The sequence below is a fragment of the Manis javanica genome, chromosome 8 (genome assembly GCF_040802235.1).
Source record: "Manis javanica isolate MJ-LG chromosome 8, MJ_LKY, whole genome shotgun sequence".
Lineage (NCBI taxonomy): Eukaryota > Metazoa > Chordata > Mammalia > Pholidota > Manidae > Manis > Manis javanica.
Window position 1 is genome coordinate 119,366,600 of NC_133163.1, and position 24,382 is coordinate 119,390,981.

Genomic DNA, 24,382 nt, shown 5'->3' on the forward strand with positions numbered 1-24,382 from the left:
CCGCTTGCCTTGGCTGTAGAAGACCTCTGACCCTTCCTCCTATAGGGGCGTGGGGGGTTGTGCTCTGCACTCCCGCATCCCTCACCGAAGAAATCCATACCTAGCAAAATTCTCCCATTCTCCAGCCCACCGCCCACTCCTGGTAGAGGCTGGAGGCAGGTGCAGGGCTACAGCACAGGACCTGGGGGCGGGGCGGGGGGCATCTTCTTTTCTGGTCCTGAAAGGGTGCAGCTCTCCTCTCTGGGAGGTGTGTGTGTGTAACACACCTGGCCCTCAGCTTTGGGGTCTCAGTGTAACACCTCCGTCCACATCCCTTCTCCCTGCTTCTTGTCCCACTGCTTGGCCTCTGGCCAGTCTTCACATCCATTCTGTGTGGTCTACTCGGGCTGGGTCATTTTTATACAAAAGGTGGGGTGGGGTGGAAGTTAGGATACTTAGAGATGGAGGAAGCCGTCCTAACTCCGCAGGTCCTCACCCCCAGATTCAGACAGGTTTCCCTCATCTGCACCTCCACCCAGAGACTTTCTCGGACACGGGCAGAGCCTTCTGTGTCTCTCATTTATGTTGAAGGCCACAGAAAGGTGAGAGCCACTGGGTCACTTAACTGCCCTCAGGATTAAACCTTACAAAGGGATTCAAAAGGCAAGTAGGTAGGATCAGCGGCCTTTTTGTAGGGATTCTTAAAACAATGCTGTTGATGATTTGGGCATTCAAATTAATCGGACATTTAAATCAATTGACAATTCTTTTCCTTCCTTATAACAGTGCCCTGTGTTTTCGCTTCTGTCCTCTCCCATGGTCGTTACAGATGAGACCACTGAGGCCCCAAGACAGTAGCTTACCCAGGATCCCCCAGACGGCAGTGGTGGAGTTGGGGTTCTAGCCTAGATGTGTTTCAATCCGGAGCCTCCCACTCTCCCAGCATACCCTGGTGTCTGGGGGCCAGCTGGCTCCTATTTCCACACCTTCCTTTTATTTGATGACAAGCCCTAATCAGGGCTGGTGACAGTGGGGCTTACGCAGCTAATCCTGCCCATGGAGAGCATAATGTGACACTAATGGGCCAAGGACGGGCAGAGGAAGTGTTCAGAGGAAAGCCAGGGTGTGGGGAGGCACTCCCCTGGCTGGGCTCAGAGGCCCCTTCAGCCTGGCCTCACCGGCTCCAGGGGGACCACTCGCTCTACCTCATGTGCACCGCATTCCCCTATTCAGTCTCCCCAAGCCTTGGAGCCCACCTCTGCTGTCCCCATCTTACAAGGGAGGAGACTGAGGCTCAACAAGGTGCACGTCCTGACTTAGAAGCCCTGCTGGCGAAGCAGCAAAGCTGAGTCCCAGCTCAGACCTGCCCGTACTCGGCCCGCACTGTCACTCTGCCGCCCCCCCTCCCGTGGGGCAGGCCCTCTGCGTCTTCACTGGGTCATGTCCCAGGACCTGGGTCCCACGGTTCTCTCCCTTCCAGAGGTGACACAGATGCTGCCTCCCACCGCCACTGCCACGTGGAACATACTCACAGCCCTGCCTGTTGCTGTTTTTCCTTCTCAGGGTCCTGGGTTGTCTCCTGCTGCTCGGATTTCAGCTCGTCTGCCCACAGCCTTCCACTGAACACAGAAAGGTAAGCCATGGCCGTTCAGAGGCAGCTGGGGTCTGTCCAGTCTCCACCCTGGGTTCTGTTCTACTGGAGGGTGAGTTGCTGCTGATTCTGAGAGGAAGCCCCGTTTACCGAATGCTGACCAGCCCTCCTATGCCTCCTAAGTGCTTGGCACCAGTGAGGCAGGTGCCCAGAGTCAGTGTCTGATCCGAGACCAGTGCTGGCTTTGCAGCCTGTGTCCCTGAGGATGGGGAGAGATCTGTAGTGAAAGCCTTGGCTGTAGCTATGCAGGAGGACTCTTAAGAGGGAGCCATGGTGTATGGTAGGACACAGGCCAGTTTTCCAGCTCCTAGAATAGTCGGGCATGTTGTAGGTGCTCAATAGAATACGTGTTGAATGACTAACTGATTGAACAAATGGATGACCTGGCCAAGGTCTAAGCATCATTTTGTTGGAGTCACTTGGAAATTTATAGCCCTCTTATTTCATCCACTGCATCGTCCCCATTCATAATTTCAAGAATCAGGACAACCACTATAGATTGAATGTTTGTCTCCCCCAAATTCGTATGGTGAAACTGATCCCCAGTGTGATGTTATTTGGAGGTAGGGCCTTAGGAGGTGGTTAGGTTACAAGAGTGGCACCCTCATGATTGAGATTAGCGCCCTTATTAGAGCCGTGACACTGCTGGCTTCTCTGCCATTTGAAGCTAAGAGAAGTCAGCAGCCTGGAGGAAGGTGCTATGCTGGCGCTCTGACCTCAGACTTGTAGCCTCCAGAACCGTAAGGAATACATTTCTGTTGTTTATAAGCCGCGCAGGCTATGGTGTATGTTTTAGCGGCCCCAACTGACTAAGACAAAAATTGGCACTGAGAAGTGGGAGTGCTACTGTGACAAAGTCCTAATAAAGTGGAAGTGGCTCTGGAACTGGGTAATGAGCAGAGGCTGGACGAGCTTAGAGGTGCGTGCTAGAAAAAGCTTACACTGCCATGAAAAGACTTCTAAAGGTGATTCTGGTGGGAGCTCAAAAAGAAGAGAAGCCGCAGTCCTCATAGAGAACGTCTAAGCAGTCCCAGACAGAATGCTGGTAGAAATAAGGGTGGTAAAGGCCATGCACATGGGGTCTCAGAGGGAAATGAGGACCATGTTATTGAAACTGGAGAAAAGACCATGCTTATTATAAAGTGGCAGAGAACCGGCTGGGTTATGTTTGTGTTCCAGCGCTTTGTGGAAGGTAGAATTTGCAAGCAATGAAATTAGATATTTAGCTGAAGCAGTTTCTAAGCAAAGTGGTGAAGGAGTGGGCCGGTTTCTCTTGGCTACTTGTAGAAAAATGCAAGAAGAGAGAAATGACTTAAAGGTGGAATTGTTAATTTGAAAGAAAGCAGAACACAGAACTTAAAGATTTGGGACATTCTATCCATATTGAAAAGAATGAGAATGCCTGGTCAGATTAGTTAGCCATCTTGGCAGAAGCCTGGCTCTGTTGTCCCAGACGATGGAAGCAAAGGAGGGGCTGCTGGCACCTTCTGGACCTGACGTGCCACCTCTCCTGTGCTCTCCACTCCCTGCTCACCGGTGCTAAGCTCCTCGGTGGCCCCGGGCGCTGCCCCAGGTGCTCCTCAGGTGGCCCTGCTAGGCACGGGCTCTGCCTATCAGAGCCACGGAGTCCAGCTGCCTCCACCTAGAGCTCAAAGGACAAGGCCTTGGTGGTCCTGGGACCCCAGTCTTGGAGAGCTGCAGTAGGGAGGGCTAAGCAAATCTGTGCAGGGACAGCAGGAGAGCAGCCGGGAGCCTTGGGGCCCAGCGCGCCTGGAGGGCAGAGCATCAAGCCAGAAAGATCGTCCTTGAGCCTTGAGGCCCCCTGGGATTGGCCCCGTTGGGTCTGCATTGCTTGGGATTGGTCGCTTCTTTCCTCTTCCTTCCCTTTGGAATGGGAACAAATAGATCCCTGTGTTCCACTATGTATTTTTGAATCACATTACATGATTTTTTGTTTCTGTTTCTGTTTTTTAATGAAGCAAAGAAAAATAAAAGCTCCCTTAAGAGTCTAGTGAATGTTAAAAAAAATTCAGCTGGGAACAGCTTAAGAAGAATTTTGAATACGAGTCTGTGTAAGTGTGTTCATAACAGAAATTGAATGAAGGGTTTGAACAGTAAAATAATATAATGATAGTCACGTTGAGGAAAAATAGCCTGACTTAGATGAATAGTCTGATTTAGGAGATTTAAACATTGCCTGTGAGATGATTAAATGGATATCACTGCAGTCAAGTTTTAATGCATTCCTAAGATTCTGTTTTTGAATTAATTTTTTAAATTAAAGGATAATTGACAAACAATATCCTGTTAGTTTCAGGTGTACATCATAGTCATTCAATATTTTATATATTACAAAACAATCCCCACAATTTGTCTAGTCACTCCATGTAACTTGTCTGATTTAACAAGTTCACAGCTGGAGAGCAGTTTGTCTCAGAATGAATTACACCTTGATTCTCACCAGTATTTGATTTGGACGATATTTAGATGAGACTTTGGACTTTAGACTTTACAGTTTAAAGTTCATGCTGGAACCAGTTGAAACTTTTGGGGCTCTTGGGATGCAGTGAATGTATTTCGAATGCAAAAAAGTATGCATTTTTGGAGGCCATGGATAGAATGCTATAGACTGAATATGTCCCCCTAAATTTGTCTGTTGAAACTTAACCCTCAGTGTGATGTTATCGTTTGGGGTGGAGCTTTGGGAGGTGATTAGGTCATGAGGGGTAAGAGCCCTCATAAAAGAGATCCCAAAGAGGTCTCTTGTCCCCTCTCCTGTGTGGGAACACAGTGAGAAGATTGCTGTCTGTGAACTGGGAAACAGGCTCCCCCAGACACTAAATCTGCTGGTCCCTTAATCTCAGACATCCTAGCCTCCAGAACTGTGAAAAATAAATTTATGTTGTTTATAAGCCACCAGTTTATAGTATTTTTGTTACAGCAGCTAGAGCAGACTAAGACAACTATTTTCATTATTAATTATATTATTATGGTTTGAAATTACTAGGGTTGTTAATCCTAGCAGTTAAATCAATGTACCAGTGTTCTTTTTTGTTGTTGTTCCTCAAACTGACCATTATAAGCCCCAAATATTTTATAAATGATCAATTTACTTTGCTCTCTTAATTTTTTACAAGGCCGAATTACATCTACCTATCTATATCTCCTGAGCAAAAGCTTCACAAATAGTCATTGCCTTCACCTTTCTTAGAGCATTTATTCTGAGAAATGAAAAAAAATGGTTTATGAGTTACTTTAGAAGGTTGATTTTTAAAATAGAGCAAAAAGTCACATCTTGGTATATGGTACACCTTTGTCCAAATATTATTGGGAACTTGACAGTAGAAATGTAGATTAAAAAATACTGTTCTCAGATCATTTATAGATTCCTTTACTTGGAGAACATGCATTTTAGGACAGTTCCCAGATATAATGACATGCATGTTGGCTGGCAGGGCCATTGTTATTCACCCCAGAGAAGAAAGGATTCAGGACTTTTTTGGGCCGTGGATTTCTCCCTGGTATTTTATAAGAGCTCTGCGGGGCTGGGGCCGCCATCCTGCCTCATTGCAGCCTCACGGACCTGGCAGCAGAAACAGTCCTGGCAGTTGTAGCATCCATTTATTTATGCAGCATAAGAAATAAGGAGATAATTATTAAAACAAGGTCAGAAAATTTTTCCTATAAAGGTTTGGTTGTGAGCATTTTAGGCTCTCTGGGCCATCTCATCTCTGTCACAACGACTGAGCTCTCCTTCTGGAGCACAGAGGCAGCCATAGGCAATATGGAAATGCACGTGCATGACTGTGTTCCAATAAAACTTTACTTAAAAAAACAGGGGGTGAGTTGGATTTGGCCCTGGCCCACAGTTCATCAACCACTGTTCAAAAGTCAGGATAGAGAGGAATTAACTGCAAGTATATGTGCTCTGGAGTTTGAAGTTGCAAGGTGTCTCCCCCTGGGACTTTAAGGAACACAATGGATTTGAGAAAAAAAACAGTGTATTTTTTCATTAAAACATAAGAATTATGATTGTTATCAAATTATTTTCATTATTTAAGATTAAGTCCTAATCGAATTCCTGCTGACCCATTGTTTTATGGCAAAATCCACTCCCAGTCTGTAGCAGACAGCAGGAGAAAGAATTGGAAAATCATTTATGGTAAATTCTTAAGGGACAGCATTACTAATTTGTGCATATTGTAGATTAGTGTGTATATGAAAACTACCCACTAAAAAACATCTTTCTTTCTCATGTCCAGCTTTAGCATATGGAAGCATTTCTACAGAGTAAGTTATTCTGAAGAAAAGACATAATTTGTAAATGCTGTCAAGTAAAATATGCATTTCTAAATGCTGCTCGGGTGACTGGATACATCTCTATAAAAATTGTCCCATAATAGTGCAGGAAGACGTGCTGGTAATGTAAATAGCTCTTTTCAGTCCTATCTGGAAAAGGACTTCTATTCTGAAGTCATCTTCTTTCTCCTACACCGTGGACAGTAACACAAAGGATTGCTCAGTATCAGTCACAGGACTGCTGTTCTTGGTAATTATTTAAGGACATTTGGCAAATGATTATATTTTTAAAACTCTCTGTGGCTTCATTTGCAGGGAAAAACTTGACCAGACTTTAATAATAAAAACTGTATTTCATTAGTAAGGGAAAATATGTAGACTGTAGAAAGTTAATGAAACTGTTCTGCCATCTGCCTAACAGACATTCACCGATCAAGTTGCTTTATCAGTTATAATGTTATGGTCAACATAATCTTTACAGGGAAGAATTGTGAAACATAGTATTATATTCCTGCAAATAGAAAAATATACATTTACTTTAATCACAACTGCTCAGTGTTTTCTGTAGTTGACTTTTTTTTAAATTAAAAGTATGCATGTTTATTATAGATAATACAGAAAACAATAAAAAACTAGAAGAAGGAAATAACTCATTTCTAAGGCCACCAGCCAGAGAAGTGCTCTTTACCCTGTTATTTATAGAAACTTTCAAACAAAAAGAACAGAGATGCTGCAGAATGAAGTAAGGGTGAAGTAAAACATTTGTTTTGCTCACTGACAAGTCACAATATGAACAGCAGGGGACCTTGTAACCGGTTTAGAACCTACTATTACTGCAAAAGGATTCACAGCCAAGGACTTCAGATCACCTCTTGACAATGTCATACAGCTGAAGATTGGACAGAAAGCCTGTAGAAGGGCAAAAAGAAGTTTTAGGCTACATAAAATTCCTCATATTATCGCTGCTGTATTCAAGAAGAAGAGGAAAAACAGTAATGCTTTTAGAAGAAAACATATGAAAATATCTTCATGAGCATAGGCAAGGATTTCTTAAACAAGACAGTAAAAGAACTAACCATAAAAGAATTGGACTACATTAAAACTAAGGACTTTTATCACAATATACCATAAAAAGGGTGAAACAATAAGCCACAGACAGGGTGAAGATATTCAAAATAATATATTTATGATTTATGTTCAGAATATATATATATGTTGGTGGCTTAAAATGAAAAACACTGACAGTACCAAGTGCTGATGAGGATGTGGAGCAACTGGAACTTTCATACATTTTGCTGGTGGGAGTTTAAAACATCGAGCCCCTTTGGAAAACTGGCAGCATACCTTACAGCTAAACATATGCCTGTTTAATGACCTGGTTATTCCGGCTTTTTGGTCAAGAGAAATGAATGCATGTATGCACCAAAATATATGCATAATGATGTTTATAGCAGTTTCATTTACAATAACTCAATATTGGAAATAATCCAAAAGTCCTATCAACAAAGAGAATAGATAAATAAATTATAATGTATCCATACAAGATAACATAACACTAAACAACAATTAGAAAATAGACTTCTGCTTCTAGCCAAGATGGAGCAACAGGGATTGGATTTATCCTCCCATCTAGAACAAGAACAAAATGGTCACGATAGAGCAGCATAGACCAGATTTCCCCTTATCCTCTCACCTGAAACAAACAAAAGAAAACAAACAAAACTAGACAATATTCATGAAACAACGTTTTTCAAAACCCTAAGTATCAGTGGGAAAGATGAGTTGAACCCTAAAATTTTCCCAGTAACTGCTTGGGAGTTTCCTACCCTTGGAGTAGGAAGAGAAAAGAGGAATCTAGGCAGGAAACAGGAATTTTTTGAGCTACAGAGATAGACTTGAGAGTCCAGAGAGTCCAAGGTGGCAAGAGCCTGCAGGACAGAGTAACAGAGAGGAGAGAACTAGAGAGAAGACAACAGAGATGTGCAGGAACCCTCCGCAAGGATACAGTACAATCAGCACATGCATGTGAGGAAACAACCACAGGCCAGAAAATAATTGTCCAGAAGCACAAAAAAGGGAATAACACCCAGTACTCACATAGGACTAGAAACAGAGACTCTTCCCAGCTCTTTAAAACAATGCAGGGGGCATTGGAGAGAATACGTAGGAAGATCTTGCCTTGGTACTAGGGGAATAATTGATCCTAGACTGTGCATTGTTCTGGACCTAACAAATCATAAAAGTACTACTGGAAAGGTGAAGCTATTGCTGAATAACTATCTTAGCACAAAGCTCATGGATGTAGGAATATAAAAATACCCAGGACCTAAAAAGGCAAAATTCAAGTTATCTGGTATTTAGTCCAAGATTACTAGGCATGCACAGAGACAGAAAGAACATTGAGCATTATTCTTCATAATGAGAATAACCAGTCAATTGAAACCAGTCAATTGGCACACATATCAGAATTTGAAAACAAGGATATTAAAAATTATTAAAACCATATTCCACATGTTAAAAAAATGAAGTAAAGGCATGGAAGACATAAAAAACACCCTCTTTAAACTTCTTGAGATGAAAATGACTAGGTCTGAAACGATAAATACACTGGATGGGATTAATGGCAGATTAGACAGTGCGGAAGAAAAGATAAATGAACTTGAGGATATGACAATAAGAATTTCCAAAATGAAACACAGAATGGAAAAATAATTTTTTAAAGATGAACAGAGCATCAATGAGCTCTGGATCAACTTCAGTGGGTTTACATATGTGCAACTGGAGTGCCAGAAGGAGAAGTGGGGAAGGGTTGACAGCAAAAAAATTTTTAATGTTTAAAATAATATTAGATAAGATTACAAATTTTATGAAAAATCCAAGCACTAGTGAAGAAAATGGCACCAAGTTACATCATAATCAAATTGCTTAAAACTAGTAATAAAAAGAAAAAATTTAAAAGCCTGTAGGGAAAAAAAAGACATTACATATCCTCAAACAAAGTATATTCCTTGTCACTCATGCAAGTGAAGCCACATCTTTAAAGTGCTTAAAGAATAAAACTGTCAACCTAGTATTCTATACCTAGAAAACATATCTCAAAATGAAGATAAAACACATTTTCAGACATACAAATGCTCTACTGTATCTGCACCACAAGAAATGTTTTAAAGCAAATTCACTAGTCAGAAGGAAAATGGCATCAGATGGAAATATGAATCTACACAAAGGAATGAAATACACCAGAAATGATAAGTAGTGGGTAATTATATAAAGTTTTAAAAATCATTTAAATCTTCTCAAGTACTGACTCTTTAAATAAAAAATAATAATGTATTGTGGTGTTTACAGCATATGTATTAGTAAAATGTATGATTACAATAGTATAAATGCCAGAGGATGATAAATGGAAGTATATTATTGTAAGATTCTTATAATATGTGTAAAATGGTATACAGTAAGAATGTACAAGACTTGACTATCACTGTCTACTGAGTTGACCTAATGGACATCTGTAGAACATTCCCTGAAACGAAATCAGATATGTATTATTTTCAGGTACATGGAGGACACTTAACAAAATAGATAATATTTTGGGCCATAAAACAGGTCTCAACAGGATTCAAGTAACAAACAGTAGATTCTCTGACCACAATGGGATTAGATTAGAAGTCAGTAACAGAAAGGTACTGGAAAATTCCCCAATATTTGGAAATAAAGTAACATACTTCTAAATAATGCATGGATCAAAAAAGGAATGAAAGAGAAATTAGAAAGCACTTTGACCTGAATGAAATTGAGAACACAAAATATTAGAAACTGTGGAATATTGCTAAAATGGCACTTAGTGGGAAATTTATATAATTAAGTATCTGTAAAGACAAAAAGGTTTCAAATCAGTGACTTCAGCTCCTGCCATAAGCAACTAGAGAAAGAAGAGTAATTAAATTCACAGTAATAAGAAAGGAAATAATAATCAAAGCAGAAATCTTGAAATAGAAAAGCTATAGAGGAAATCATTTAAACCAAAAAGCTAGTTCTTTGTGAAGATCAATCAAATGGATGAATATTGAACCAACATGATCAGGAAAAAGAAAAAGGGTGAAGACACAAAATACCATTATTAGGAGAAAAAGTGGTGATATCACTACAAGCTTCTTAGATATTAACAGAATAATGAGGACATATTATGGATACATTTAGTCCTATAAATTCAACAACTTAGATGAAAAAGTCAAATTGTGTGAAAGATGTGAACTTCCAAAGCTCACTCAAGACGAAATAGTTAACCTGAATCTATATTTGCTAAAGAAATGGAATTTGTAGTTAAAAACCTGGCTGCGAAGAAAACTCCCGGTCCTGATGGCTTCACTGGTGAATTCTTACAAATACTTAAGGAGGAAATAAAGTAATTTTACACAAATTCCTCCAGAAAATTCAAGAGGTAGAAAACTTCCCAACAGATTTTATGAGAGCAGCATTACATATCAAAGCCAAGGATAAGGTAAGAAAACAAGGCAATTATCCATCATGAACGTAGATGGAAAAGTTCTAAAAAAAATTTTAGCAAATTGAAGCCAACATTATAGGGAATGATAATACATCATAAATAAGAGAGCTTTATTCCAGGAATACAAGGTCAGTCTAACATTTAAAAATGAATCAGTGTATTTCATCATATTAACAAACTCCAAAGAAAAATCATTGATGATCTCATTACATGCAGAAAAGTTTTGACAAAATCTGACATCCATTCCTGATAAAAACTCTCAGCAAAGTAGGAATAAAAAGAAACTTTCTGTAAGCTGATAAAGGCATACACTAAAAACCTGTAGCTAATCATAGTCATGGTAAAACACTGAATGCTCTTCTAAGGCCAGAAAGAAGACAAAGATATCTTCTCTCACCACTTCTATTTTACACTGCAAGTTCTACCCAGTGCAATCAGGCAGTGAAAAGAAATAAAGTGCATCCAGATTGAAGGGAAGAAGTAAAATTGTCTTTATTTGCAGAAAGCAAAACTGTCTATAGAAAACCTGATGAATCTTAAAAAAGGCTACTAGAATAATTGAGTTTAGCTAAGTTACTGGAAATAAGATCACATGTAAAGAAGTAACTGTATTTCTTCTAACAATAGGAAAATTAGGTTAATGAAGAATATAATTTACAATAGCATGAAAAATATGAAATACTTAGGTATTAATCTGACAAAATATATGAAAGACCTGAATGCTTATAACTACAAAATATTGTTGAGAAGTGAAAGAAGACTTAAATAAGTGGAAAAATATGCCATGTTGATTAATCAAGAAATGTGATATTGTTAAGATAACCATTCTCCCCAAATTGATCTATAAATTTAACATAATTCCAATAAAATCCCCACAGACTTTTGCAAAAATTCACAAACAGATGCAAAAGTCCGTGTGGAAATGCAGAAGAACTAGAAAAGCCAAAATAGATTTCAAAAAGAAGAACAAAACTGCAAGAGTTACACTATCTAATATTTATATTATTATACAGCTGCAGTAATGGAGAGAGCATGTTAATGGCATAAAGATAATTAAAAGTGGAACAGAATATAGAAATAGACTCACCAATCCATGGAAAACTGATTTTTGACAAAGGTACAGTGGTCATCTAGTGGAGAAAGGATAGTCTTTTCAACGAATTATGCTGGAACAACTGGATATCCACATGCAAAAGAGTGAATATCGATCTATACCATGCACAATATAAAAAAATCAACCCAAAATTGATTAAATATCTAAACGTTAAAACTAAATCTTTAAACCTTCTAGAAATAAAACAAAGGAGAAAATATATGTGACTTTGGACTAGTCAACATTTTTTTTTAGATACAGCACCAAACTTATACTCCGTAAAAGTAAAAGTTGACCAAGTGAATTTTATCAAAACCACCAACTTCTGCTAAGGCAGTAGTTGTAGGACAACCTGAAGAGAATGAAAAGGTAAGCCACAGACTGAGAGAAAATACTCACAAAGCAAATACTTGATAAAGGACTTGTATCGAGAATATGTAAGGAACTCTCAAAATTGAGTAACAAGGAAAAAATCTGATAGGAAAGTAAGAAAAAGATTTGAAATGCTGCTTCACCAAAGAAGATAAATGCTGGCAAATAAGCTCATGAAAAGATGTTCAGCATCATTGGTCATTGGGGAAATACGAATGGAAACCGCAGTGAGATCCTTCTACACACCTAGTAGAATGGCTCCAATTGAAAAGACTGATCAGACCAAATCCTGACGGAGATAAGGAGGAACTGGTTCCCTGTACACTGCTGGTGGGAAGGTAAGAATGGTAAACTACTTTGAAAAAGAGTTTGGCAGTTTCTTAAATAGTTCCACAAATAACCTCCCATATGATCCAGTATTTAACCAAGAGAAAAGGAAAAGTATATCCATACATAGGCTTTTATGTGAAGGTTCAGCTTTATTTGTCATAAACTGTAAACAACTCAAATGTCCATCAGCAGGTGAATGGATAAGCAAACCTAGGTTTGTCCATACAAAGAGATACTACTAAGAAATAAAAAGAAAGAGCTATTGATACATGCTACAGTATGGATGAATCTCAAAATAATTATGCTGAGTGAAAGAACCTACACAAAAAAGTGAACATACTGTATTATTCCAATCATATAAACTTGGAGGAAATGTAAACTAATCTATAATGACAGAAATCATATCTGTTTGTTGGGGATGAGGTAAAGGAGAGGAAGTGAGGATGACCAAGGGGTACAAGAAACATTTGGGGTGATGGATTTGTGCATTATCTTGATACTGGTGATAGGTTTCATGGGTGGTTATGTATGAGCAGTCTTATCAAATTGTACACTTCAAATATGTATACTTTATCATGTGTCAGTTATACCTCCAAAAAGCTGTTAAAAATAGACTACTGATATAAACAACTGAATGAATTTCACATGAATTCATTCACTGAATAAACTTTTCTTATTGACCATAAACCAACCCAAAAGTACCTGCAGTATTAATTTATTTATATTTTAAATTGAAGTAGAGTTTACATTTAATAATTTGTCAATTATATATATTATTAAATGCTCATGGCAAGTGTAGTTATCACCATACAAAGATATTACAATATTATGAGCAGCTATATTGCCTGTGCTATACGTCCATCCTTGTGACTAAATTATAATTTGAAGTTTGTGCCTCTTTATCCCCTTCATCTCCTCCACCCGTCTGCCTGTCCTCTCATGGTGACCCTTGTCCATTCTCATGTTTGGTTCCCTCTGTTTGGCTGATGGGTTTGGTTTGTCAGATTCCACATATACGTGAAACCATACGGTGTTCATCTTCCTCTGACTTATTTCACTGAGCATAATAACCTCTAGGTCCCCATGTTGTTGCAACTGGGAAGATTTCTTTCTTTTTAAAGCTGAATAATATTCCACTGTGTATATGTACCACATCTTCTTTTTCCATTCATCAAGTGATGGACACCTTGGTTGCTTCCATATCCTGGCTATTGTAAATAATGCTGCAGTAAACGTAGGGGTGCACGTATCTTTTCAAATTAATGAATTGCTTTTCTTTGGGTAGATTTCCAGAGGTGGAATTGCTGGATCGTGTGGTATTTCTAATTTCAGTTTTTTGAGAAACCTTCCTACTGCGTTTCACAGTGGCTGTGCCAAAGTACATTCCCACCGACTGTGTAGGAGGGTTTCCTTTTCTCCACATCGTCGTCCACACTTGTTATTTCTTGTCCTGCTGGTACCACCCATCCTGACTGGTGTGAGGTGGTATCTCACTATGGTTTTGATCTGCATTTCCCTGATGATTAGTGACGAGGAGCATCTTTTCTTGAGTCTGCAGTCATCTGTATACCTTCTTTGGGAAAATGTCTATTTAGGTTCTCTGCCTGTTTTTTAATTGGATTGCTTGTTTTTTTTTGTTATTAAGTTGTATGAGTTCTTTATATATTTTGGATGTTAGCCCCTTACTGGATATGTCACTTGCAAATATATTCTCCCATACAGTAGGCTGCTTTTCTGTTTTGTTGATGGTTTCCTTTGCTGTGCAAGAATCTGTCTGTATTTATTCAAGAAGAGGCTAAGCTAATTGGTGGTGAAAATAAAATCAGAATAACGGACATCTATTGGGAGTGGGATTGACTCATGAGGGGCATGAGGAAACCTTTGTAGGGGGTTGGAAAGACTCTAAATCTGCACCTAGGTAGTGGTTATTTAGGTCTTGAAAGTGTAAAAAGTCATAGATTTACAATGAGTACATTTCACTCATTTTATCCATCTCAATTAAAAAAAAAGACGAGAAGGGAAAAGAGAAAGAGGACGGTGCGGTGCATTAAATGCCAGTACTGAAATGGCTGTGCAAGTCTTTGGAGCAGTGTGGGATTGTCCTTTGAGAGTTGCCAGGAAACAAAGATGCTCTTCAAAGAACAGCAATAAGGCGTAGCCTCATTAATGAGGGTCCAGCCACAGAACCCTTCCAGAGTTGGGAGCTGACTTTAAAGCAGGCACTGTGTCTTTTCCAGCTGGTATTTGTCAGGCCTTCTGTTTCCAATGGCATAAATATAACTGACTGCTTTTGAAAAATTAAGAGTATTTCTACTTATGAGAAATGAAGAAATTAAAGTAAAAAGACTTTATTAAGGACTGGGCAGAACGTCAATGCTTACTAATTCATGCTGTGCCAAATCTCTTGGATTCAAATCCAAGGGCAGAAAAATCAAATTTGCTTCCATTACAAATGGAGCTACAAGCTTAGAACTTTGCATGTGGAAGGACTTTTACAACCTATCAGAAAGAGAACATCTTCAAATTTCACTTTAGGTATAGTGGGGCTCTCCTGGGCTAAAAGGCCCAGGATTCCCCTACAAATCTCTATTTTTTCCTGAATATGCTTACTCCCCATGGGTAGGTGACACAAAATGGAACATAGGATAAACAGCTGTACCTAGAACTCAGTTTTCGCGTGGGCCAGTGCTGCCTGACGTCCTCCGTTCTGGACAGCGTCTGTCTGCCTGCGCAGCTCTTGGAGACCTCTGTGCCTTCTCCACCCTTGGCTGACATGACCTGAATGTTTTTCATCCTCCCAGCCTGCTGGTAACTACCGATCTCTCCTGTGGAGAAGGAGTCTTGGTGGCGGCCATCCTGGCAACACCTGCCCATGGTCAGGTGGCTGGAAAACCCAAGGGAAGTCATAGCTGCCCCCTCCCCATATGGGTGGCTCTGCCTTAGGTTCCTTTTGTGAAACTTGCCTGCTTCAAACACCTCCACCTCCTGACTACGAAGGGAGACGTTAACTCGTGGGAACATCCAGATCAAGAAGGAAAGCATCAAAGACTTAGAAAGACTTGGGTCGCATATTCTATTTGTAGTAGTTTGTGAGGATGCCCAGGGACCATCAGAGGAAGCAGACCCTGGGGGTACTATAAGCTGGGGAAACTGAGGCAACCACTCCACATTTTTAACAGCAAAAATGATATCCATTGAGTTTTGAACTCCTTCCCTGTGACATCCCCTTCCCTGGTTTCTTTAAAGAACTCTTTTGCTATTTCATACTACTAAGTTCAGGGGCAGAAAGCTTTGTTTTTCTATATTGTGAATATTTCCTTTGTTCTAAGTGTTTTTCCTGCTTCACAGAAACATGCACAATCCAAGTTTATAAATTCCTTCCTTTGGAAGTTTGTAGTTCCACTTGTAACAGTATTTAAAAGTAAATACATTATAAATTTATTATTGTCTCAATAAACTCTTATACATATATCTCAACTGTGATCTAACTACAAACAATCCAAGTTATACAGAAGAGATATTTTGTGTGTGTTTCAACCCTAACAAGGTGACTTTGGGACTATATATGGTTCTAAGAAAAATGAATATTTTATGTACTTTTTTTTCTTGAAATTTCCATTCCCTCCCACACTTACACACACAAAACCCAAGCCATAAAAGGTGTTTTTAAAATAACTTCTAAACTCCCCACTATGTTATGTTTCCAGGCCAGATTACAGTTAAAACAAAGTTTTGACAGATAGAATAATTTATCACTTGGCCATAAATCTTGGTCTTTGGGAAAGAAAATGAGTCATAGTACAGATCTTCCTTGACATACAGTGAGTGGGGTTGCCTTCCAATAATAACCTCATCATAAGTTGAAAATTCATTAAATGTGCTTAACTACCAAACATCACAGCTTAGCCTAGCCTCCCTTAAGTGTGCTCAGAACACTTACATTAGCCTACAGTTGGGCAACACCATCCAACCCAAAGCCTATTTACTAATAAAGTATTGACTATGTCATGTCACTTGGTGAGTACTGTACTGAAAGTGAAAAGCAGAATGGTGTGTGGGCACAGAATAGTTGTTAGTATATTGGTTGTTCAGCCTCACGACTGCATTGCTGAGCAGGGGCTGGGGCCCAGCATCACAAGCGAGTATCGGAGAGTGTATCACCAGCCCAGGAAAGGATTAAAAGCCCATTCAGGGGATGGTTTCTGCTGAAACTATATCACTTTCACACCGTCATAAAGTCAATAAATTGTAAGTTGCACTGTCATAAGTCAGGGGCTGTCTGTGAGCCTCTGGGCCACTGTCCCTGTGGGCATGTCAGAGGTCTGCCTTCTCGCAATGACGATGCCGCCCATCTCTTAGCCATGGAGGGATCTGGCACGTAGAGTCTTCACATGCCCATTGGCTTCCTTCCCCACCACAGGACGTTCACTTCTTGGTCAGTTTGGAGAAATAGAGGAGAAGTCCGTGTCCTTTTGTTCCTAATTTTATTCTCTTTGCTTTGCTTGTATATTTGATGCATGTTTTTACTTAAGGTCAAGTTCATTTTTTTCCCTGAACTCATCAAACACTTACCAAGCACCTCCTCTGCGAACTCCAACCCTGAAGCCAGACGGCCCAGTCAGTGTCCTGCTTCTGCTACTTACTAATTCTGGGCTTTGGTCAAGGTCCTGTGCCTCGGTTTTGTCCTCTGTAAAATGGGCACGGTACAAGTACCTACCCCATGGGTTGTTTTGAGGATTACATGAGTTACATATAAAGAGTTTAGGATGCTGTCTGACTCATAGCAAATATGACGTAGGTGTTGTCATGTTTTGCTGCTGTTATGACAAACAGCAGCCTTGTGCTACATCCTGGGTACCCAGACGGGGCTTCTCAGAGGGCTTCCCTCCTGACGTCATGGGCATGCAGTCTACCCAAGCCTGCTTTACGTCATGGGCATGCTGTCTACCCAAGCCTGCTTTATCCAGACTAGAGTTTCTTAGCCGTGGCACTATTTGGGGCCAGATAACTCTTGTTGTGGGACGCCCCTGGGCACTTACAAGTTAAGCAGCATCTTTGGTCTCTTGGTCTCTTCTCACTCGGTGCCAGCAAGAGGCTCCCCGAGCAGTGACAACCAGAAATGTCTCCAGACACTGCCACAAGTCTCCTGGGGGACAAGATTGTCCGCAGTTGAGAACTGCCTGTGTAGACTGGTAAGTCCTCCTGCAGAGGCAGCTCTGTGGCTCCCCTGCTTTGTATGGAGGCCTCTGGTCACATGTGGTCACTTCTCCCCGAGCTTCTATTTGAAGATCCGTGTGACGTGTCACCACATGTTTGGAACCATAGGGGTAATTCTGCTATTCCTACTGAGGCCTCCTTAGTGGGAGGGCCTCTGAAATAGCCTCCTTCTCAAGCCCTGGGCTCGTTTGGAAAGAGGAAGAAGGAGCTCAGTCTTCCTAGCCCTTCTGGTCAGCGCTGCCCTTGAAGACTAGCCCCCCCTACCCTTCGCAGCTCAAGGAGCTCACTGCTTATCATTGTGGACAACGGGAGGGATGTGGGGTCTGACTGCGTGACACCGAGCGGCCGTGGTCCTTGCTCCGTGTTTCCCCCCACCCCGGCCGAGTGAGCACTGGTGGCTGACAACCAGAGAATGCTTGCTATGCACCGGTCTCTGTTCTGGGTTCGTGATAAGGGTGACGTAAAATTGTTCACATCCACCCATGAAGGTAGATATTTCTATTCCTGTTTCATCAGTGAGGAAACCTCACCTCAGAGAAATTAAGACCACAGCTACCAAGTGGCAGAAGCATGGATTGAAGCCTGGGTGGCTGACGCCAGAGTTCTGCTCCGTCCTATCAGCCCAGGCAGCCCCATTTCCCTCTGGGCTCCAGAAAGCAGCAACTCGATCCTAGAACGTCCCCTCTGTGCCCTGGTTCGCTTTAGGCTCCCGGCTCCCATCCGGGCCATGCACAGCTGTCCATCAGTAGCTTCGGCTGTCCATCAGCTGACCTGAGAGCGATGGGAGTGGTTTTGCTTTGTTTTGTTTTCATGGTAATAATGTCACAGCTGAGCCCGCCCTGTCCCCCACCCCTTTTTCTTGGCTCTCCCTCTGCCGCAAACCATGCCCTCTTCTTCTTGCTCAGGCCGTAGGCTCCTGCTAACTGACAAGGCTCACTGGCTAAACCAACCTTGTACATTGGATTAAAACCACTGAGCTAAGCCCTTAGGCCACAGAATTTACGTTGCTGGCACCAGGTGTCCTAACATCTAAATTTCCCTAAGACTAACCTCTTTTCAACTGTTGATTCTCTAAGTAAAAAGTGATCACATTTAATATACCTTCAGTTCTGTCCCAGACTCTCGACTCCATATTAGTCAAAAATAAGAACTTAGTTTGGAAAAAAGTTATACCTAATTTAAAGGGGCTTTACCAGAATTTTACTGTATTGAATATTGTTCAAATTAGGTCGGCCCCTGAAAAGTACGGTGTCTTTTTCCACTGTTACGTTGATAGTTTGTGCTAACAGGTTATGATTTGGACCCTAAATTCGTATGTTTCATGGTTTTTGCTTGCTGAGGCCACATGGATCTGCTTTAACTTTCCCCTTTGTGTTAAAAGCCTTGGCTTTAAGATCCTTGTCCTTATAGTTTTAGCAAAACCATCAGCATCTGTAGAAAGCACTCAGAGAAAATGAAGGTCATAAAATGTCGAAGTACACATGAGTTATGTGGAATCTTTGCCTAGAATATTTCTGAGCAGTGTAGAGAACATCCTGTTCTCCTTATCTCTTCCTGTACTCGTGGGGAAGACACTCCACATAGATGCACAGACTTGCAGGCGGAGGGCTGAGAGTTCCGTCTGGAAGGAATCATTGAGCCAAACAATGCAGCAGGTTTATGGAGCAGGCACTGTAAGTCGCACTGGGGATATGATGGCAGTGTACCCGGCGCTCCCTGGAGGAGCCCAGTGCCTAGTGCGCAACAAGAAGACACATCTGAGTGCAGTGAGGGCGATGCTGTGATCAAGTCTGGACATTGAGTTTGGGAACCACAGAGGAGAATGATGATGCTGAGGGTGACAACTAATATTTATTGAGCACTTCCTACATGCTGGGCTCTGTGCTTTCTACACCCTATCTAGTGTTTAATCCTCGCAACAGCTGAGTGATGTATTTATTTACTCCTTACCTTTATATAAGTAAAAATAAATTATAATAAATATTATAATAAATAAATGTTACTATTAGTAATAGATATGATAATAAATTATTATTAATTCCCTGTGTTACAGATGAGAAAATTGAGGCTTAAAAAGAAGTTTCCTAAGCTGAGTCTTAAAAGCTAAGTAGGAATTATCTAGGGGGAACGAGAAGGTAGAGTTTCTGGAATGAGGGATTAAAAAGTGCAAAGGCATAGACTAGGCAGATGGATGAAACGACCTCTGTGTGTCAGTGGGGCTTTGGGAGCCGGGCTTACACCATCCAGTTCCGCCCATGCTTAAGTGATTTCAACCGTGTGACTGTTTTCATCCAAGAGTAACCCATGCTTCTCAACACCCCATTCCAGCCCTCCTCTATCTTCAAGTGATGGGCCACTTAATTATGTAATGCACCCATGTGACTGGGGTGAGCTACTCAGCCTGTAAGTGGTTGTTCACTTTGACCTCAAGCTTGGGTGGAATAGCAGCTGGGCCTCTCTGGGAAAGTCCAGGGCTGGCAGGATCCCCAGGAATACTGGGTTCTCAGTCTTCCAAGCAGGGCTTCAAGTGGCCTTGGGCAACCCACTTAACCTCTGCAACATTTGCTTTGCTTCTCAGATACTCCAGTCTTTATCCTCAGAACCTACCACAGAGTCTACTACTTTATAAGCCATAAACTGGGGATACCAGGTATTACAGGGCATTTCGGATGATTAATTATAGTTCGAATGAAAGCCTTTAAACCACTCAGTGAAAGGTAAAGAATAAATAAATAATCCCACTTTGCAAGATTCCTTAATTAGCTAGTCATCATTGACCTAAGTCCTTATATGTAGAGTTGGCAGATGTACTAGTTGTACCAGGAAAGCCATCTTGGCCTCTGCCCCGTGCCGTTTTAGTTCACAGTGGGTGGGTACAAATGAGAGCAAACCAGAGGTGGAGTTTTTTCCCATACGCAGGGCATGCGTAGGGGAAAAGCCGCCTTTTCAGCAGGAGAAGGCAGGTCGAGTGTGCAGCGGGACTGAAAAGCTGAGAGCCCATTCCTAGAGCCCGATTGGAATGTGCCTTGTCTGTTGGCTTCAAGGGCTGATCCCTGACACTGAGTTGGGGGAAGGTGATGCCTGCACTGAAATATCTGCTCATAGGCAACTCCTTGCCTTTGTCCACACCCTCTCTCCCCCTCTAAAAACTTTCTGGAAAACAGAACAAAAACAATGAGGGAACCCTCTGATGAGAACTGCCTTCTCCGCGCAGCCCCAATGACGCAGCGCCTTTGTGCCTGTGGACGCTGTGAAGGGACTAGCTGTCAGGTGTCTCCCCTCCCGGGGCAGGGTAATGGGCACTGATTGACTTGGCCATTGTCCTTCCCTTGGAGCTAAAAACAAAACAGGGAAGGCTGCTTGGTGGGGCTTGAGAGGAGGGTGGTGGCCAAATGCCGTTGCTTTCCAGGCGTCAGGCACAGGCTCCTTCTCTCTGCGAACCTGACGTCCAAAGGCAGTGACTTTGAAAGGCCCGTGGCTGTGGAATTAGACACAGATGCTTTGCTGGCCATGAGTAGGTATTAAATTGTATTAAACCATGCAAAACCGCATTTCTCATGCAAGGCTTGTTTCAACCTTACATCAGCCCTTGGGCTGCATTTGCATTTCTATAGAGAACGAAATAAAAGCAGTGTGTCACTTACTCATTTCTATTCATAACTGTGAGCTGTTATTATTCTAGCTCTCCCCGCCCCTCCCCTCCACAGCATGGCCAGATTAATCTTCCTAAACCTCCAACAGGAGCTAGTTTAGTTCCCAGCATTTCACCTGATCAGTGCATGTGGATAAGGCCCAGGTGCTGAGAAGGACAGAAGGACACATATGATGGGACCAGGCACCTGTATTATGTGGGACCTTCCTTGTTTATGCCCATTATCCTGATGCAGTTATCAACAGTAGCCCTTTCACTCTCAAAAGCAACCCTGTTTTAACAATGAATTACACCCATGCCCATCACGTGCTCATAAGCTAAAAGGGGAGAGACGTATGAATGAAAATAATTTCAGAACAAGGTGGAGACTGGACTGGAGGCAGCACTGTGTGGATGGTCGGGGGAGAGCGGGAGCTGCCCCGGGGCTGAGACTGACGGGCAGCCTGTGCAGGCCTAGGCCTCGCAGGGTGAGAATGACCCAGGCCGAGCAGGAGGCAGGTCCACGGAAGGTGGGGAACAGCATGAGGAAAGGAACCCAGGGTTCTCAAGGGGCCCCACAGATCCAGGTTCCTTCTGAGGAGAGGAGACAGTGGCTTGGAGGGTGGGAGGGATGGATCCAGAGGGCTTAAAGGCCTGTGGGATACTCCAGCTTTGCCATGGCGGCTGGAGGAAGCCACGGCTACTGGCATAAAAGGCCCAGGCTGAACAGGAAGCTGAGACTGGCCCTCTCTAGGACTGGCCACCCCACTTCCGCATGCAGATGCAGGATTGGAACTGTGGACTCTGCCCCCCGCAATCATGCCATCCTGCCTGCCAGTCTCCCATGTCCCGCACATTTAACTAGTAAATTACGATTTTCCACACATGACAGGGTGGGGCGAATGGATGTTCCGCTGTCTTTGGTTTCCTCTGAGCAGAAGCCTCTAGCTGAGAATTGACATGAGCTTGCTGTTTTAACATCAGCTAACATAATTATTTTAGCATGGTTTTGGGCAAGAAAGAACCAGCCACATACATTTACAGGAGCTGGCTGTGCAGTTACAGCAGGTATGACGCTTCAGGAGGCCATCCGAGAGTGACTCTCCGCGGGGTGTGTATCCGTGCTCCCCGCGCATCATCATCTTAGTGACCTCGCTTGACTGTAGTCAGAGCGGAGCAGGGTTCCTCTTGTGCTCAACGCTCTTCATCTGTCTTGTGTCTGCTTCTCTTTTCTTCATGGCTTTTTTCTCTCTTTCCACTGAAACCATTTATTAAATGCCCCAAACATGGCCAGACCCTAAGGGAGGTGCTCTCATTTCATGATCACAACACTCCACCCCTAGGAGATCAGAGCATGCCCATTTTACAGAGGAAGAAACTAAGCTCAAGTGACTAGCTGTGTGTGTTGTTGAACATGTTCCCAGGACGAGTATCACTAGGCAGGTCTCTGTGCACAGCTGGACGATTTCCAGAGATGCTGTTGAGGAAGTCAAACGTCAGACAGAAAGCACGGCCAGGTTAGCGGTACCCAAGCCTGAGAGTGTAGCAGCATCATTCAGGGCTCTCCCCCAGAGATTCTGTTTCAGTGGGTCCCGGTGAGCTTAGGAATCTGTGTGTGTGTTTTCAAAGTTCCCAGGAGTACTGGTTCTCTGACTATACGTTCATCAGTGTGTCCTGCAGGGCTTGTTAAAACAGATGTGGGCCCCACCCTCAGTTTCTGATTCAGGAGGTTTGGGGCGGGGCCTGAGAATTCGCGTTTCAGGTGGTGGTGATGCAGCTTGTCTGGAGGGCGCACCCTGAGGACCGGTGCCCTGGTGATCACGGGCGCTTATCCAGGCCAAACGCCGCTGGACTAGGGGGCTTGAGGGCTCTGGCTGATGCTCAGATTGTGCCAGGCTGTTCTGTGGAGGCTGTGATGGGATTAGAGAAGGGAGACCCAGGCTGCCCTCCTGACGACCGGCCGGTCCCCCTCCTCTCAGCCTGGGGGGACCACTGTGCTCTTTCTATCTGAGCCCTGACATGGGCTCCGTGTTCCTCTGGTCCCTCTGCAGCCTGCCAGTCCCAGTCAAATGGAGTGGTTGGCTCACAAGCTAAACAAAATTTTTGTTTGCTAAGTTATATAGACTAACTGGCATTCCCCAAATCAATAATTTAAAAAGTCTGTTTCTCTGTGGAAATTATGTCCAATATGTTCATTAGACAGAACGCCCTGGAGGGTGGTTAACCCTGGCTCCTTGGTAGAATCACCTTGGAAGTTAAAAAACCCCAAACTATTGATGCTGGGCCCCTCCCGACCCAGCTGGATGGGTGTGTCTGGATGTGGGTCGTGGTGGCTTTGTGAGCATCGCTGGTGGTTCTCACATGCAGTCAGGGCTGAGAACCACGGGCCAGAGGCATCAGTGCCCTGCAGACACCTAAATAATCCAATGCCGGGTGAACCTTGATGGCTGCCTGCAGATTCCCCTTGCTGGGTGCTGACACCCTCATTGTCTTGGAGGATTCCTGACAAAGGCAGAAATGGGTGACAGCCACTGTCCCAGAGTAGTCGGAAGGAAGCTGCGTTTCCAGAGCAGAGCCGAGGGACTGAGCCCCGGCAGCAGCAGGTTTCACCTCTCCTCACTCACTGTATCTTTTGCGAATTTGGGAAGCACAGAGTCCCACAGAGAGGAAACATTTTTATGCAGTTTCCCCAAATCTCAGCCCCACAGCTTTCTCTCCCCACTCAGTGCCAGGCTGCTGTCTCCGTGTTCACCCACACCCACTCTCTCCCTCATGCTTCACTAGAATTTTCCTTTCCTCAAGTCTCCCGTGGCCTCCTGGGTGGCACTGCTCTTTCTCTTTGCTTTCTCTGAATCATCCAGCCATTTGCCACCTTCTCCACTCCCGGCATCCTTGCTTTTCCGTCTCCCCTCTGTTCCTTCTCTGTTTCCTTTACTAAGTCATTTGCCTTCTCCTGCCCCTGAAATGGGAGTATTTCCCCAAGGCCGCCATCATTGTCCCTTGGCACTTTCCTGCACACCTTCTTTCCCTTGGGACTTCTTCCCCAGATCCAAGGCACTGGCCTGACGTATCCTCTGAGTCCCAGCCTCCCAACACGGTCTATACAGCAGCCTTCCTCCGTGCCTACCAAAACGGCCCTGTCTCCAGGATTCCCTCTTTTTATTCCAGGCACCACCCTGTCTTCTGATTTCCCAGGCGTGGGATCCCAGCTGCATGAACTCCACTGTCCATAAACAGCTGCGTCTGGTCCACGTTTCCTTCCTGATGCTTCTCACCGTGGCCATTCCTGCCTGTGCCTCTGCT

The 24,382-nt window shown here is 43.0% G+C and overlaps 1 protein-coding gene across 2 annotated transcripts in view; it reads left to right on the top strand.

Moving 5' to 3' along the window:
• THSD4 (thrombospondin type 1 domain containing 4) overlaps window positions 1-24,382 on the top strand; it is a 528,195-nt gene that overhangs the window by 33,325 nt on the left and 470,488 nt on the right. For both annotated transcript variants that reach the window (XR_012120776.1, XM_073212115.1), the window contains exon 3: window positions 1,543-1,612. Coding sequence is in view for 1 of the 2 variants with exons in the window: in XM_073212115.1 (XP_073068216.1) it covers window positions 1,543-1,612 (70 nt within the window). In the remaining variant the exon portion in view is untranslated. The remainder of the gene's footprint in view (window positions 1-1,542; window positions 1,613-24,382) is intronic.